This window comes from Macrobrachium rosenbergii, chromosome 42 (assembly GCF_040412425.1).
Source record: "Macrobrachium rosenbergii isolate ZJJX-2024 chromosome 42, ASM4041242v1, whole genome shotgun sequence".
In the NCBI taxonomy this organism is placed as follows: Eukaryota; Metazoa; Arthropoda; class Malacostraca; order Decapoda; family Palaemonidae; genus Macrobrachium; species Macrobrachium rosenbergii.
Window position 1 is genome coordinate 3,515,450 of NC_089782.1, and position 17,077 is coordinate 3,532,526.

Here is a 17,077-nt window from a genome sequence, read left to right on the forward strand (position 1 = left end):
TGCAAGGAAATTTAAAAAGGCATGTTTGTACAGCATTTATAAGATTTTGTAACAAATTTTGTTCTGGGTAAAAGAAAGCAAGGCATGACCATCTTATTTCAATTAATGTTTTCTTTCATCTTTCTTTCCCAAAGAACAATTTTCTGTTAAGTCAAAAGTAAAAAACAAATTGTGTAGTAATTGTTCACCTAAGTGATTTCAGTAAAAGAAATCCATTACGATATTTTCTTTGGTTAGTAATCCATTACTCCCACCACTAACATACGAATACATATACAACTGCAAATTGAAAAATTTATTTAACAAGAAATGACTATGTTTGGCACAATACTGTACTGTGAGAGAGAGAGAGAGAGAGAGAGAGAGAGAGAGAGAGAGAGAGAGAGAGAGAGAGAGAGAGAGAGAGAGAGGTGTACTTTTTTTATATAATGTAGTATGATTTTTCTATATTTTACCTATCTTGCAAGCATACCGGCTAAGTAGGTAGCACTACCGCAATTGCCCACATATGTGTTAGTCTAAGCTATACAGTACTGTATTGTATGCATATTTAGAAGTATTCCAATACATGTTACAGACATAGGCCTATCCCTGAAACTGAATGAATAAAGTTTTAAATTGAATGAAAATGACAAAATATTGCTATGGATTATTAATTAATTTATACTGAACTTATGAACACTATAAGCAAAGAGAGCTGCTCCAAGGTACTGTATTGTGTCAGCTATAAACCACAATCTTTGTTACTTAACTGATTTGCTACTTACTGGGAGAGGCAGACCCCCACCCAACAATCCATAAGTTGAGGTGCCACTGTATAGTAACTTTCGTCTCTCTAATCCAATTATTAAGAAATTATGAAGGCTGATGACCAACAAGAAAACAATCTAGTTTTTTTACTTTATAATGAGAAATAAAGATGTTTAAGTACCTTTGTATCACCCTTGGGGAAAACTTCTCTCAGACCAACTCGATCTTCTTGAAGTTGCTGCCATTCTGCTTCCAGAGTACTAATAGCTTCAGGAGAGCCGATCAACTCGCGTACAACATCTTCATTGAACAAACGTCTCAAATACCTTTCATTTGTAACATCAAATCTATATCTATCTTCAAACCGACGATTAGACAACTTGACAGTTGGCATCTTCTGGAACTCTACATATTCTCCTGCTAAGCCATCCTCGCCATATCTGAGCTGAATCACTTGACTAACACTGTTCCTAACCGTCCCATCATAGTTTACCATTACACTCTCCATAGCTTTGATAAGTCGACGCTGAATGTAGCCAGTTTCAGCAGTTTTTACAGCAGTATCAATCAAACCCTCACGACCACCCATGGCATGAAAATAAAACTCTGATGGGGTCAGTCCTGCAAGATATGAATTTTCCACGAAACCTCTGGACTCTGGACCGTAATCATCCTTAATGAAATGAGGCAAAGTTCTCTTCCGGAAGCCAAAAGGAATTCTTTTACCTTCTACATTCTGCTGACCCACACAAGCAATAACCTGAGAAATGTTAATATTGGATCCTTTTGAACCAGACACTACCATAGCCTTTAGATTGTTATATTCTGTCAGTGACTTCTTAGCAGAACCACCAGTTTTGTCTCGAGCATCATTCAGAATACGATTTACTTGATTCTCAAAAGTTTGTCTCAATGTGTTACCTGGTGTAGGCTCAAGTTCATCGTTGTGAGCTTTATGAATAACCTCTATTACATCCTCCTTAGCTTTCCGGATAGTGTCCTGAATGACTCTGTATGTGGCAGGATCTGAAATGGTATCACCAATACCTATGCTCATACCTTCAAGCAACAGCCAATTGTTTACCACAGTTTGAATGTTACCATAAAATCTACCAGCAATTTCATGACCTAATTCCATCCAAGCAACGTGCAACATAGACCCAGAAGAAGCTCCTAAAGTCTTCTTGCAGAGAATTCCAGTGACCAGTTCTCCATGTTCCACCAACACCTGCAAAGGTAAATATATTACTGGTTAACATTCCTCACAGTTTACGGTACTGGCAGCAATAAAGCATACACTGGATGAATCAAAAGAAAGCTTCCAACATAAACTCTTGAATCAAAAGAAAGCTTCCAACATAAACTCTATCATGTTGCATAAACCATTTCAACCCATAAAAATTTATAGTCACTAACATATTTGCGTAAAACATAATACAGGCAGTCCCCAGTTATCGGTGGGGTTCCGTTTCTGAGGGTGTGATGATAACCGAAAATCACCGCTATCCGAAAATCACCGCTAACCGAAAATCGGCGATTTCGGTGCTTTTTGGGGGGTTAACAGCGCTGAAAAGTGCCGATTTTCGGTTATCGGCGCCTCTGTTAGGCATGGATCGGCGCCAATACCCAATTATTGGCACTGATAAGTGGAAATCAGCAATTTTTGGCGCCGAAAATTGCCGATTTTCGTCACTAGACAAGCACCATAAAACTGGATCGTTGTTAACCGGGGACTGCCTGTACATAGAAGTCATTACCATAATGCATACATCTTGCTCACTCTGTTTAGGGTCAATAATATACTAGGCAGTCCCTGTTTACCTGTGGCATCGGTTAATGGCGCTTGGCTAGTGATGCTGGTTTATCAGCGTCAGTCAGTAAGCGGTTTATCGGCATCAGTAAGCAGTTTATCGGCGCCGATACCCGATTATCGGCGCTGATAACTGGTTATCAGTGCTGATATCCAGTTAGTGACACCATGAAGTGGTTCATCAGCACTATTATCGCCAGTTTTCGGTTAGTGGCTATTTTCTGTTGCCGGCGCTCAGCAGGAATGGAACCCCCGCCATTAACTGGGGACTGCCTGTACTGTAAAGGTTCCATGTTTATGGTACAAAACCAACAATGTATTTATATAAATTCAGGACTTATGATTTAAATTTCCCTACTTAGTCTAAATGTCGCTATTAATATTGTACATTAAACATTCCAGTGTGCCTGGTGTTAAATGCTTATCAACTGAAAATATAAACTCTGTAATTTTTAAATTACATGCAGTTCCCGGCTAACGGCGGGCTCGGTTATCGGTGATCCAGTTTTATGGGGCTTGTCTAGCGATGAAAATCAGCAGTTTTCGGCACAGATACATACATAACAGAGGTGCCGATAACCAAAAATTGGCACTTTTCGGTGCCGATAAGCCCCGATTTTCACTTATCACCACACCCTCTGAAAGGAACCCCCGCTGATAACCGGGGACTGCCTGTACTTCCCAGCTTCACAAAAAAAATTAACGAACTTTCCTTTTCAGAAATACTTTATGCACTTCACAGGACATTATTACAAGAAAACATAAATTACAAGAAAGCATAAATTTTCATAATAAAATTTATTACTTGGATACTTACCTACTGTTAAAGATAGCTTATATCTCTGCACTGATTGGCAAGTCGGCATTCAAACGAAAGGTCAAATGGCTAATCCCAGATAACTGTTCTCCAACAGGTGTGTTTCCAATGTTTTAGCTCATCAGAAATTTCCTTGACAATTGCCCTAACAGGACGGAGAAGTGTTGCCTCTTCTTCCTCCACCAACTTACAGTTCTCGGAAAAACTTAGCCTCGACATCATTCTCAGGGTTCTGAGTGTTTGCTACAAACTCTGGGACAAGAGAACAAGAGGCCCCCCCCTCCCAGGTGCTTAATGTGATAAAACAAATCATGCAGTTCCCCTCCCTCTTCACCAAAGATAAAGCTAAGGGAAAACATTCTTCACAGTCACAAAAACAAGACAGCAGTTCATAGGAAGCACCAAAAGGCTATGTAACACCACTGAAACATCCTGTTCCCGTAGCAAGAGCCCAGGAAGGGGAAGGGGAGGGGGAGGGGGAAGGGGGAAGAGAGGTGTAACTGGCAACCCTGAGGAGAAGGGAGAATGCTGCTCTCAGAGACCACTTCCCTTACTACCCCTTTTGGGCTGACCAGAGAAAGGGGGATGAAAGGGCTGGGAAGGTCTGCCCCCCTACTTTCCTAACAGAGGAAAAAGACTGTTGTCCTATCTAGGCTTCTGAAGCTCGGTCTACTTCTGCAAACCAGACATGGAGGGTTTTGCCCAGTGGCGTTGCTATGGGGGGGAGGGGGGGCAGTCAGATGCTTGGCCCCACTGGCCACCACAGTTGAAATTCCCTTTGTAGCTAAACTTGAACACTTTGGTGGTCAAAAGCAGAATTACAGTTATAGGTTTTCAACACAAATGACATGTTTGTTCATGATATTTTGATCCAACTTAATGTTATCAACTTTTGTAGGAGTATGAAGTGATTGAAACTATAGTTACAGTTCTGAATAACTGCAATGCAATTTGCTATTGTTGCTTAGAGTTAATTTCCAAGGAGAGGAGATAAAGAGGGAATGGGAAAGGTTGAAATTTTGAAGAGATTTTGGAGGGTCATAAGTCTTTTGTGTTATTGATGATATGCACTATTTTGATATATTTACGTGACAAGGATATCACTATACAATAGTTGAAAATTAAAGCTTGATAATGGAAATTCGGCTAGTGTTGAATATAAGGTTGAGGAAATTTACATCACAGTATCTGATACATTTGCATATAGTGATTTACATCACAGTATCTGATACACTTGCATATAGTAGAGTTGAAAATTAATCGAAAATTGAGCTCTACCATTACAAATACAGGTTTACTAATATTATTATTTTCCTTCATTCACATGTATATATACATTTGAGAACAGTATATTTTACTAATTACAGAACTGGTACATAGTTTTTTGTAAATTTTCTTTAGCCCCCAACAAACATCTTGGCCCCACCTAGGCAGCCCCCATGTGGAATGCCAGCTACACCACTGGTTTTGCCAGACCTGAAGGTTTAGTGGCAGGCACCATATCTCCCTGAGGGGGTTTAAAAGTTGTTGTGCAGGTGAACAGGGAGTCCCAAGAGTTCTCCCATCAAAGTTCAAATGCTAAATACCTTTCCTGGGGTAAAGTAGAGAGGCCACTTCAACACCGAATTATTCCACACTGAGGGGCTGCTCTTGTGAGACACCAGGCAAGAAAGTAGAGAACACAACCTCTCCTTTTCAGGACCAGGTTTGCCCACTGGTTGGTTACTTTGTGTGCCAGGTGAGTAAGAGCTCTACCACCTGACATCAGCAACCTCCTAACCATAATTCTATGATCCAAAGACAGAATAGCTGTAACGACGTAGTCCGTGAGGGCACAATCCACAGGCCTAAACCAGGACACTGCTCGTACCAAAGCCAACATTATGGGTAAGGTATAGCTAAAAGGAATAATGAACTTCAGGTACTCATTCTAAATTCAATGATCAAACATATGAGGTAGAAGTAGTGTTTTCTTGCTGTGGTGGCCATACAAGGAAAGGAATGGTAATCAATACCATTTTAACTACCTTGAATACAAACATTCAATGGCTATTTGAGCTTCTTTGCTGATACAATGGCTTCAAGTAAGAGCCATACAACATCCAAACAGAAACCCTCAAACTAATGCAATCACACAGTTTGTATTTGATAAGGCAGATGTATATATCTGGACTATTGACGGTTTCAACACTTTTCAATACGGGAAGGATTTAGTGTGTTACTCCTTTAACGAAAGATCAAATTGCAAAAGATCCCTTCTGCATCCACTGTTGGCCAATTCAGTTATTATAAAAACCTATGAAATAGAAATCTTCAAAGCCAACCCTTTCTCCACCTGATGTTATTTCATCCTTTTGAGATACTCTGCCCTGATTACTTCTGCTTTTCTAGGATTTCTCATGAGCCCATTCTCTATGTGAAGAACTCTTATTAAGCAACCCCTTATAAATCTTTTGGTTTTGCTGATTAAAACAGCCCTTTGTCTTTTAAGCCTTTCAGTCTCCTGTCAATACACCAATCTAAACCTTTTCCATCTCTAACCACTTTTTTTTTTTTTTTTTTTTATAAAATCCATGAGATGGGCAACCAGTAAAGGTGATAAGTTTAACATTCCCCTGTAGTAGCCCATTTTAAAGCAAATTCACTACGCAAAAATCCACGAGCATTAACTTTGCCCCTACTCTGTAAAATAGATCTTCCATTAGTTTTATGTATTAACAAGAATATCACAGTGAAACACGACCTTCCCTAACGTAAGTCTGTGGATACTGTCAAATGCCTTCTTGAAATTAACATAGGCCATCAGAAGGGAATTTTTCAATTTCATACACTGGTGCATAATACACCTTAACAAACAAAAACACCTGATCTGTGCATATGTGTATAGTATTAACATGCTATTTAATTAACAGGACACCTGTTTTTACTTAGAAATTTTACTTACAACTCCCCTGTAACATAAAGGAAGCTTGTACTTAGCCTTTTTTCTTTTGCAATAGATTTTATATATAAAAAAAAAATGGGCAGGGATCATAGAAGACTATGGCAGACTCGGGTTGACAAAAAGTGCAGACCAGCTTACAGATGTTTTGTATTAAAACTTCTTTGCTTACTATTATCTTTTTTGTTTACATTACACCACTGTAGTATTTGTTTAATAGTTTAGTCTACACGAGTACCACAACAGTTATCTGAGGTGAGAAATTCTGCTTTTTAATGTGCAATATTTATGGTTATTATACAAACTTATCATAGGCTTATTGCAGGGTTAGGCTAAGGTTTGGGTAGGCTAGGGACAGAACTTGCAAAGTTCCACTTTATGAGTTGCATTCCAATTTGGCAAGTTTACTCTATAAACAATCAGATTTCAGAGAAAAATAGAAAAACTGCCAAATATTGAGTTCACCCATCTTTTAGTGCGGTGATTTCACAAAATCAAAATAATAATGTTTACTTTAGTTTTAAAAAAATCAATCTGGTTTAAATATTTTTAAAATTCTATGCTTTCACTTCAAAGTAAAAAATTGTGAAATCAATCTTCACTGCAAGCTATAAACTAGTTTGTAGCCTGGGTGAATTGATATTATTAGTGAATGGCTGGGCTACAAAGCATAAAACTACTTGACATTTACCATAGGAAATAAACTTGTCTTTATACCTTTGTGTCTCCAGGAGATATCCATTTGTAAGGTCCATCATCTTCATCATCTGGATGTGTGGAATGTGTCTTGACCAGGTTAAGGTTTCCAGGAATGATGAGAGAAAAGAGCTGTTTTCCAGTCCACAAAGGTTTGGGCTTCAAAATAGCTGGCTGAGGCATGCGACCTTCCCAAATAGGCAAGAACATCAGCAAGTTCATCATTTCAGCCTAAAATAAAAAAAAAAAAAGGCTGAAAACATTGGGGAAGTCCCAAATACGTAGACGCAAACATTCTTCTTTTCAACCCACACATTGCTATATAATAATTTTAAATAACTGGAAACTCACTTTAACTTTCAATTATTGTGATTGCCTTTCTCACTCGAAAAAGCCTACATTAAGCCCGTAACACATTTTCATTGCTAAACATATACAAGAAATTAATTTTACCCTTTACTGATAAATAGATGCTCCTACAGATAAAGTTACATTGAACCTTGAATGACACAGTGTCAAGAGTACTAAGGGCCTTTTGCTGCATCTCTTCATTCCCTAGCTGTACTGCTTTCTGTCTTCTGTATTCATTCATTCCTTCTGATTTCTTCTTTGTATTGCCTCGAAGGTTTTAAATGGTTTTATACATTACATTATTATACTTCAACTAGTGTTTTTATGTGATTCTGCACTTTTTTCATTCACATTTATATTCATATGGTTTATCAATATTTGCTGCTCAAAGACATAAGTTACATAAACTGATGTACAGTACTGTACATTGATTTTTATTATCCTATTAAGCAAAAACTTCTGATTTACTAATTTTTAATAAAAATTGCCATAAGGCTGAAAATGTGGGAAAATGAAATATAAAACTGGAGGTACTGCTGTACACAGGCTTCAACAGTTGAAAGAAAAGATGTTACAGAACTCTAAACAAGCCTAACCCCTTGTCAAACTGCAACATTTCTTTATTCTGGGTAGCTCATATTGTATAAGATGTGTATGGTCCATCTCAAGTCTACACTGCTTTTTGTGTTTTTTTTCATCCATTTCTTTACAATGTGCTTATTCATGTGCATATTTTCTTGAAAGTTTTATATATTCTCTTCTCTGTCTTAATGGGTTAAGGGTTTGGCAGGGTTTACCTTTCTGCACCTTTGCTCTGGTCAGTGTCGCTGATGTTGCCAATATGTCCCTTCAAGTATGAACTACTTCTCTTTAGGTATTAACTGCCACTGTCCTTACCAGTATGAACTGAACTGTTTTCATTTTTGTATTCATATTTAGTTTATTTTATACCTTGACTTGGATGAAGAACTTTTGTCTGTGCTCACCCCTTAACTGAGATTTTCATTATGTCTCCATTTTCAGCAATGTCTAATATCTCGAGTTTTTTTGCATTTTATACTTGACACATTCTTTGTTTATTTATGATACTGAACTGAAGCTTAAGCATGAATTTCAGTGGATATTCTTTTTATAGTAAGTTACATAGCACAATGATTTCATCTTTAGATTCCTTTGTATTTTTCTTTTCATTTTTTTGCCTATGGGAATTTATGCTTTTTATTGTTACAACTCCTTCTCCTTCCTTGCTAACCTTTGAGGAAGAATGTTATTTACACCTACTGAAATATACGGCTGGGCTTCCAAGGAATATTTTTTTGCAAATCCACAACCGTTACTGACGGCCAGATTGCAAGGAAATGTTCATTTATGGGGATTTTGCAAACATATTGTCAATTAATTGGCAACAGAGTGCATTTTACCCAATTTGCTATTTTCATTTCTTGAGTTATGCCAATTATAGTTTTTCATTATCATTGTTCACCTCCCCTCTCCATGTGCTTTACTTTAAAGAAAAATGAATTTTTGTTCTTCCATGGTAATAGCGGAAAAATACTTATAGGCCTCGTTTGCGAAAAATTTTAAATTACGCGCCTTGAGGGATGCTGGGAGTTCATGGATCACGCTGTTGTTTTGTTTACAAGCATGACCCAGCTGCGCATGTGCGAATTTCTTTCTTATCCCAAAAGAAAGCATCAGCTAACTCTGCTGAAAATCTCAGAAATTCTTTAATCACTTTGTCGTAATTTTTGCACCATTTTCTATTAGCCTTTACATAAAGTTTTATATATGAAAATGTGCGCAATTTCATGTAGAATACAACAAAAAATAATTCATGGTTATAGCTTTTATTAGTTTTGAAATATTTTCATATAAATCACGGTAAGTGCCAAAATTTCAACCTTCGGTCAACTTTGACTCAACTGAAATGGTAGAAAAATGCAATTGTAAGCTAAAACTCTTACATTCTATTAATATTCAATAATTTACCTTCATTTTGCAACAAACAGGAAGTCTCCAGCATGATATTTCGATTTATGGTGAATATTTGAAAAAAACTTTTTTTTATGTCCGCCCGTTACGAATTCATGCATCATTTTGTGATAATATTTTCTCTGTGTTGCTTTGATTGTTTTACAATTTGTTATATACCAAAATCATCGCAATTTAGTGTACAATACAACAACAAAAAAATAGCTCATTAGCTTTAACTGTTTTGCTCACAGCGCAATTTGTATACAATTATAAATGAAATTTTTTTTCTGCGCTGCCATATATTCCAATATTTATATATGATGATATTTTTTTTCATTTCTGATGGTTGCATACTAAACTTCAGGCAATGAGAAAAAAAGGAGCCAAAAATGAACTCTTAATCTTAAAAACTAAGCGTGCTGTGATTTTTTGAAAAAACTTTCTTTCCGCTTCGGCGTTAACTCCCAAACCCCGCCGGCATACGGCAGACACTTTTGTAAGTAGAGGCTCAGAGTTTAAGGGTTAAGTTCATGTCATGATCAATATTAAGTTCAAGTCACAATCAATATTATGTTCAAGCCATGATCATGAGAAGTTCAAGTCATGAGCAAGTCAGTCAGTTACAAGTTCATCAACTGATTCTACATCATTACTTTTGCATTCATTTAGTAAATATAACGCTTATCTTTACAAATATACATTAGTTTTTCATATACAAGGAGCACTTCATTGAGGATTGTACTTTACAGTATCTGTAAATTAAGAGATATTTGTTAACTATGAACTACAGTAATTTAAGTTGAAAATTCTTTCTTCATGAAAGGAAATTTTTGTATGGACAAAACTTTGAAAATGAACAAGGCCTATGAATAAAATTATGATAATTTTCATGATAAAATTAATTATTTGGATGTCTTAAATTCTTTAACTCTGTTAAAGTTAGCTTACATCTTCGCGCCATCAGGTACGACTGGCATTTTAAAAAATCAAATTACACTTGGCTAACCTGTTAGGACTGTCTGTAGTCATCTGTTTTCCTACCAGGTGGTACTGGAATGCAAACAAAGTCACAATTCTTCATGACCGCCCACTAAGATGTGGGGAGGCTGGGTGGGTTTCCACTTTAACAGTAAGTAAGTATCCAAATAATTAATTTTATCACGAAAATCAACATTATTTGGAATGAATCTTACCTACTTTTAAAGTCTGCTGATTACTACATTGAATGAGGATGGTGGGTTAGTGCAGCCTGGGAAACAACACTGAGCAGCTCAAAGCAAATTAAAAGCTTTTTAATGGGGAGAAAAAGCTTCTCAACATTCCTCCCTGTTGTGTGATCCTTACTGACATGTACTGTAGCCAGAGGTTGGAACCACAACAGGGTGTAAGGCCCTCATAGCGAGAATTGTCAGAGGACCCTTACAGGAATAAAAGGACTCTACCCTGTAGAGTACTAAAGACACTAACACCTTCATATATGAAGGTATGCTCTTACACACCAGTGTACCTTCATGCTTCCAAAGTTCAAAACAGGATTTGCTAACAACTAACGATATGATAGAAAGCAAGGTTACCATTACATTTGGTTCAGGAGCAAGCGTCCCCATCACAACGAAAGGACTAAGGGCTTTATACCTCCTATACAAAACACAATTGACAGCACTACATTGTGTTAGGAGTCAAGCTATTAAACACTAAATAGTTTCCTAACTTGCTCTTACAACTGTTCACCCATTTCCAAAGGCTCTACTTCCATGATGATGCACCTTACCATAATCCATGTTAACTTCTTAATCATTTTAACAGGAGCTGAGGTAGAAGTAAACTACAGGGCATCAGTTCACAGATTTATCTTTCTTTGGTAAAAGGAAAATGGAACCACTCGAGCTATGCATCACTTAAAAACTTAGGAGAATCAACCACAAACACGGCTGAAATTCCTAAAAGTCTAAACGGGAAGAGGTGACCACACCAGAACATCAGCAATGATGACACTGAATGCCAGGAGACAGAGCTGGAAGGAGTGAATGGAAATCTGGGTGGAGAAGGAGAGGATTTTATATGACGTCATCACGTAACAAGAGGTGATTACCAAGAAGTGAGTGATGTTCTGACAACTGGCAAATTCCCTCTAGAGAAGGAAGCAGCTGAAGAGGAAAAGCCGCTATTACGAATAATTTTTACACGATGACGGATACGAGACGATACAGGGGAAAACTAAGAAAGAAGGGGGGAGGGATATCGTTCACACGGAGACGATATCGGGAGAGCAAATGAAAACAGAACTAGTGTGCAACTCGGAACTACTGGGGCAAACGTAATAAGCCTGTAACTCTACATTACTCTACAGTTTACACCCATCTTATATCACATTCGCTAAACGGGGTGACACATGAACTAGCGAAAGCAGGAGCCAACAACCAAACAACTGATCTGGAGAGACGGTTGAGAAAGGTGATGAAGGGGACAGACCTCGTTTCCCTGTCAGAGAAGACCATCAGATGAAGGGCAGTCCAGGGAAAGGGCTACAGAGAGATGACAAGGCTCCAACACCTTTCTTTTATATGTACATGACTATGAAAAAAGAACATATCTCACTCATATTTTTCTCCTGAACCACATAGGGAGCAAAAGGAAAGGAGAGAGAGAGAAGAATTAACCTAGGCTATCTGGTAGGCTAATGGAGGAGAAGGAGAAGCAACACAGGAAGACAAATGGAAAAGACTGAGTAGGCTCCTGGTGTGCCTTAATGAATTGTCTACGTAAGCTATCTCCCCAAAGCTGCATGACAACCTTTACTATAAAGAGGGATTAAAGGAAATAAAAACATGTTTACAGTACTGAAGCCATGAGGATTATTTCCAAAAAAAGTAAAAGCTAGGAATCAACTGTGTGTGCATGACTAGCTATCTTGGACATAGGAGGGTTTTGTCTACTAACAACAAAGAAAATATAAAACCTCCTCCTCTTGAAGGTTTATGTCTGTCCAGATAAACCCTTAGTAGTTCTAACTGGACATAAGACAGCCGTTTCTTCGTTGCCCACCTACAAACCCTTAGTAGTTCTAACTGGACATAAGACAGCCATTTCTTCATTGCCTACCTACAAAGTTGAATTAGGCATTGTCACAAATCTGAGAAGGGCTGACAGTTCTATATCTTTCCTCTACGAAAAGAAAGAAAAGAGAGCGGATGTCAACTAGAACAAAGCCCAAGAACAAGAGAGGGCTTGAAGTTCAGACATAAAGATAGCCACTTCTTCAATGTCTATCAAAGCAGGTAAATTAGGAACTGTCACAAAACTGGGAAGGGCTTCACTACTATATCTTTTCTTTATGCAAAGAAAGAGAAGAGAAGTTGTCCTAGAACAAACCCCACATACAAGAGAGGGCTTGAAACGCAGTACTCTCTGTCGCAGCAAGAGCTAAAAGAAAAGTGTCCTCAAAGTCTCAAGTGATGCCTTATCAAAAGGCTCAACCGAGGTTGAAGGTCTGAAGGACTACGACTAAATTTCATCATAAACCATGATAGGAAGATGAAATTTCTGCACAAAAGATTGAAAAACTCTTCAAACTTTAAATCGTGAGCAAAATTCCAGCCAGCAAAAGGTAGGACTGAAAGCACTTGTTCTAAGCACTATGTAAAGTGGTATCCTTGATCACTGTGACAGAAAGCTGCTTAGTGTACCTGAGATACTGGTAGAACTTCAAACAGGATCTCTTGTGGAATGGGTGCCAGATATCACTCTGGACTAGCACCAAGATCAAAAAACTAACCCCTCATATTGATTCACAAATCTAACAAAGGAGGGCCTTCTAGATTTAAGGATTGCTTCCTTGGTCATTCTAGAAAAGCCCTAACCTCGTAACTGACATATGACAATCTCCACGAGGGTAGATGAAGCATGTGGGTGCTAGAAGGAATCTACTTAAAAGACTGTCTAAAAAAATCTTTCCTGAACATAAGATGACGAAACATCTACCGTCAGGAAAGAAAGTTAGGGGAACCAACCCTTTGGGGCCATGAATGAGCTATGAAAATCATCGTGATCTGCTAAGCTTACAGCTTGAGTACTTCCTCAAACTGCAAACAGAGAAAAAGCATAAGGTCTAGAATAGACCAAACTTGAAGGAAGGCAACAACTGACATCAACTGCCCTTGCCTGAGGATCCTGGCATAAAGGGCAGTAAACTAGTAGAGTAGTGCTTAGGGCAGTCGAGATCAGAAGGGTGTTTGGGTCTCCCCAAAAGTTCCAAAACTTTTGGCAACCAGTGAGTTGGTCTTCAGTAACAGTTTTTTTTTTTAAACAAAATATTGCAGGAATCTGTCCAAAAGAAAAGGAAGTTTCTCTACTGCTCTGAAGAATGCTCTTGAACTGCGTCCCCTTGTCATCTTAAGTAAGAATCAAGACTTGCATAAGACCATCTTAAAGTGCCAGGAGCTATAGAGAGTTTGCCTTCCAGCTCCCCGACATCGAAAGTTTCTCAGAATGGCCCTCTAGATAAGCAACTGACTCAGTCAGAAAAGCACAGTTTAGTCAACATAGAAAAAAAAAACCCTTCCTGAGGTTAGACATAAAACAGTTCTTCACCATCAAGGCCATCATAAAAACCCATTTGGTGAGAATGAACCAGCTGTCCAAACATGAGAGAACACAAGAAAACTTTACTTCAACTGAAGATGTACCAGGAAGTGGAAGTATGTGTCCTACATGTTGACAGGAATTATCTTTTGCCCTTCCAAAAGACTGCCAGGAGCAAACTGAAAGACCCATTGAAAAGGGAGGCATATGAATAAACTTGTCGAGGCAGGAAAAGCCCATGGCTCAAAGCAGGCTGTCCAATTTATCTTTCCAAACTGTGGGAAATTCTACATGGAACTGATATGCAAAAAAGGCTGTAGAACCTAATATCCTGATCTGAGGCATTTTAGGTGATAGCCTTAAACATTTAGGGGTGAAGGACACGATGATGATCCACTGTCAAATACGGCAACTAATGGCTGAGCAGGGTTAACTTAAAATAATTATACACAATTGTTTCTGAAACTTTACAACTGAGTTGAGAAAAGGAAAAAGACATTCCACCAATTAGCCTAAGAGTAGGGCTATCAAGGAGAGGACACAAGGCTGGCGCATCATCAAGAAACTCTGCCTCTACAGGGTTTATATTTAACTACTGTATTATCAGTATTATTAAATGTACTAAATGGTGATGGAGGCATAAAATGTAATATGTTATAGATTGATATATCTACCCCTACATCCTAAAAGTTGGCCACAAAGCCATTAGGCCTGTATTTATTTTGGGTATGATAGCCTAACCTATGGGATAGCCTATTGTATTGTGGCCTACATTGGTTATTTAACCTGTATGCCTTATAAAATATAGCCTACAAAAAGGGGGGAATGTAGACAGAGCTGACAAAACAGTGACACCACACAATAACATATATCTACACAGCCCAGTAATTTACCAAATGCCTGCAAAACCTTACAAATGTATATAACATACATTACTCTTGCAGCAATTGAGCTATAGCGATATGAACAAAATATCGCAACATAAAGTCGCTTCACAATTAGGCTAAGTACCTGACGTACCAGAGGCAACTTAGGCTATATTGTATGTACAGTAAATCCTAAATCTGCTCTAAGCTGCTTGAAAGCCGGAGAAGATGCAGTACCATCTCTCTAGTATTTTCGATACTACACAAAAATCTAGCATCTCATCAGATCACTCGTTATTTTGACAAGAAAAACCTCGCTCATGTCTCAGCTAGGCTAACATAGACTATATGGTTAACAGCAAAGCTAAAACAATTGGTTTACACAAACTCTTCCTATACAGCCTAATGTTTTCACCTTTGCTTGTGGTAGCAAACAAACTGCAAAAAACAGAAAAGTACAATACCGTACAGGGGAAAATTTAGCTCGAAAAAAATCATGCCGATTCATACACGTCTGTGGAAGCAAGAGGCATTAAGAATTCTGACTTAACTGTTTACATTCCTGGTGGGAAAACAGGTGATATAGAGAGTCCTAATGGGTTAGCCAAGTGTAATTTGATTTTTTAAATGCCATTCGCACCTGCCGGCGTGAAGATGTACTATAAGCTAACTTTAACAGTAGGTAAGATTCATTCCAAATAATTAAGTCTTCATTTAAATGTTAGTCATTATTAAACAAAAACTTGGCAACGGTTTAATTACAGATTCATTTTAAAGAGAAAATGTAGCAGAGCAAAAAACACCGCAAAACTATAGCTCAGCCAGGTTACTATCTATCTATCTATCATAATAAAATCTGAGAGGATCTGATATTGTTTGTCCTTCCCCAAGGTGACAGTGGGGGAGACATGACACAGCCAACCACCCCATGCAAACTGGTTTGTCTGCCCTGGGTGGGGGCAGGGTAGGTAGGGAAACAGGAAGGTAGGGGAGACATCCACCCTCCTCCTGCAAACTTCTTTGTCTGCCCTGAATAGAGCCAGGGTAGGTAGGGGATCAGGAGGGTAGACGAGACAGCAGCTGTGGGTTCCAGCATGCCAACCAGCAGTTCAATAATATTACGCTAGACATAAAAGACCACATTTTAACATGAACTGCAGTTTTTTTTGTGAATATGAGAAAGGTACAGACATACCCAATAAGTTGAGGTGTCCATGTCTTGTTCTGTAACCACCCGCAAATGTGTTAGGTCTGCACGCATACACAATGCTTGTGATTGTTTTGCTGCTTCACCTGTCTCACCACATTAATAAGTACGAAATGCTGTATTTTTGCACTTTTGTGGTTTTACTCTCCTAGGCGGCTTAAATTAAAACTCCCTTTCCTGGTATTCCCTCTTTTTTGCATTACATCACTATAGATTTCTGTAGCAGAAAAGTAATGTCCTTATCTAAGCTCCCATCAAATTCTCTTCTTTCTGATTTAAAAACAATCTACCTACCATCACTTCAAGTTTTGGTTTCGTAAAACTTTTCTTCCTGAGATCAAATATTCATATTAATAAATTTGCTGCTGAAAAATTACTGGTTTCTTTTACATTTTTTTGCTTCAACAATATAACTAAAACTTCACTGAAGGGCTTACCTGGCCATTTGGAATACAGCATTCACCCTAACTCTTCTTACTTAATGGCAGGGTGACTCACTGCCCCTTTCTTACAGGTACTACTTTTACTACTGTTCTGTACATTCTATGATGGTTGTATGATAGGGTCTTAGCCCAAGCCATGTACATTTTACGAAAGATTATATTAAGGGTGCCAGTCAGTTAAGATGGGTAAGATAAAGCTGTGTGTGCCAGTCAGTTACAGAAAGGAAAAAATTATACAGTTATGGCTACAGTACATATACCAGGAATAAAAGTAATCACATGCACCAATTTTAAAGCCAAAAAGGCATTTTGTGACTCTCCATTTTGTTTGCTTCTGCAATTAAAAGAAGTTCTAATGCCTGCTCCACAGGAATGAAATCAACATGGCCTTATAACCTTCCAACACAGAAGAAGAACTTCTAAAAATTATTTCAATTTTTACTACCACCAAAAAAAATCTATTCCTATACAGTATAAAAATTTTCACCACTGTTAACTGGACAAGTTAAGGTTTATTGTATGTGAAGTTTTAATGAAACTACCTTAAAACAAAGAAATAAGTTTGAAGTTTGTAATATCCTTTTCAATAAAATTTACTGTAACAAGCCAATTCTGATAATCAAATACAAAGCATATCCTCC

General features: G+C 38.0%; 1 protein-coding gene across 1 annotated transcript in view; it reads right to left on the reverse strand.

The window, feature by feature from the left end:
- LOC136827880 (DNA-directed RNA polymerase II subunit RPB1-like) overlaps positions 1–17,077 on the reverse strand; it is a 144,089-nt gene that overhangs the window by 68,839 nt on the left and 58,173 nt on the right. Inside the window, exons 8-9 of the mRNA XM_067085344.1 lie at positions 7,036–7,245; positions 932–1,978 (exon numbers count right to left, since the gene is read on the reverse strand). Coding sequence (XP_066941445.1) covers positions 932–1,978; positions 7,036–7,245 — 1,257 coding nt within the window. The remainder of the gene's footprint in view (positions 1–931; positions 1,979–7,035; positions 7,246–17,077) is intronic.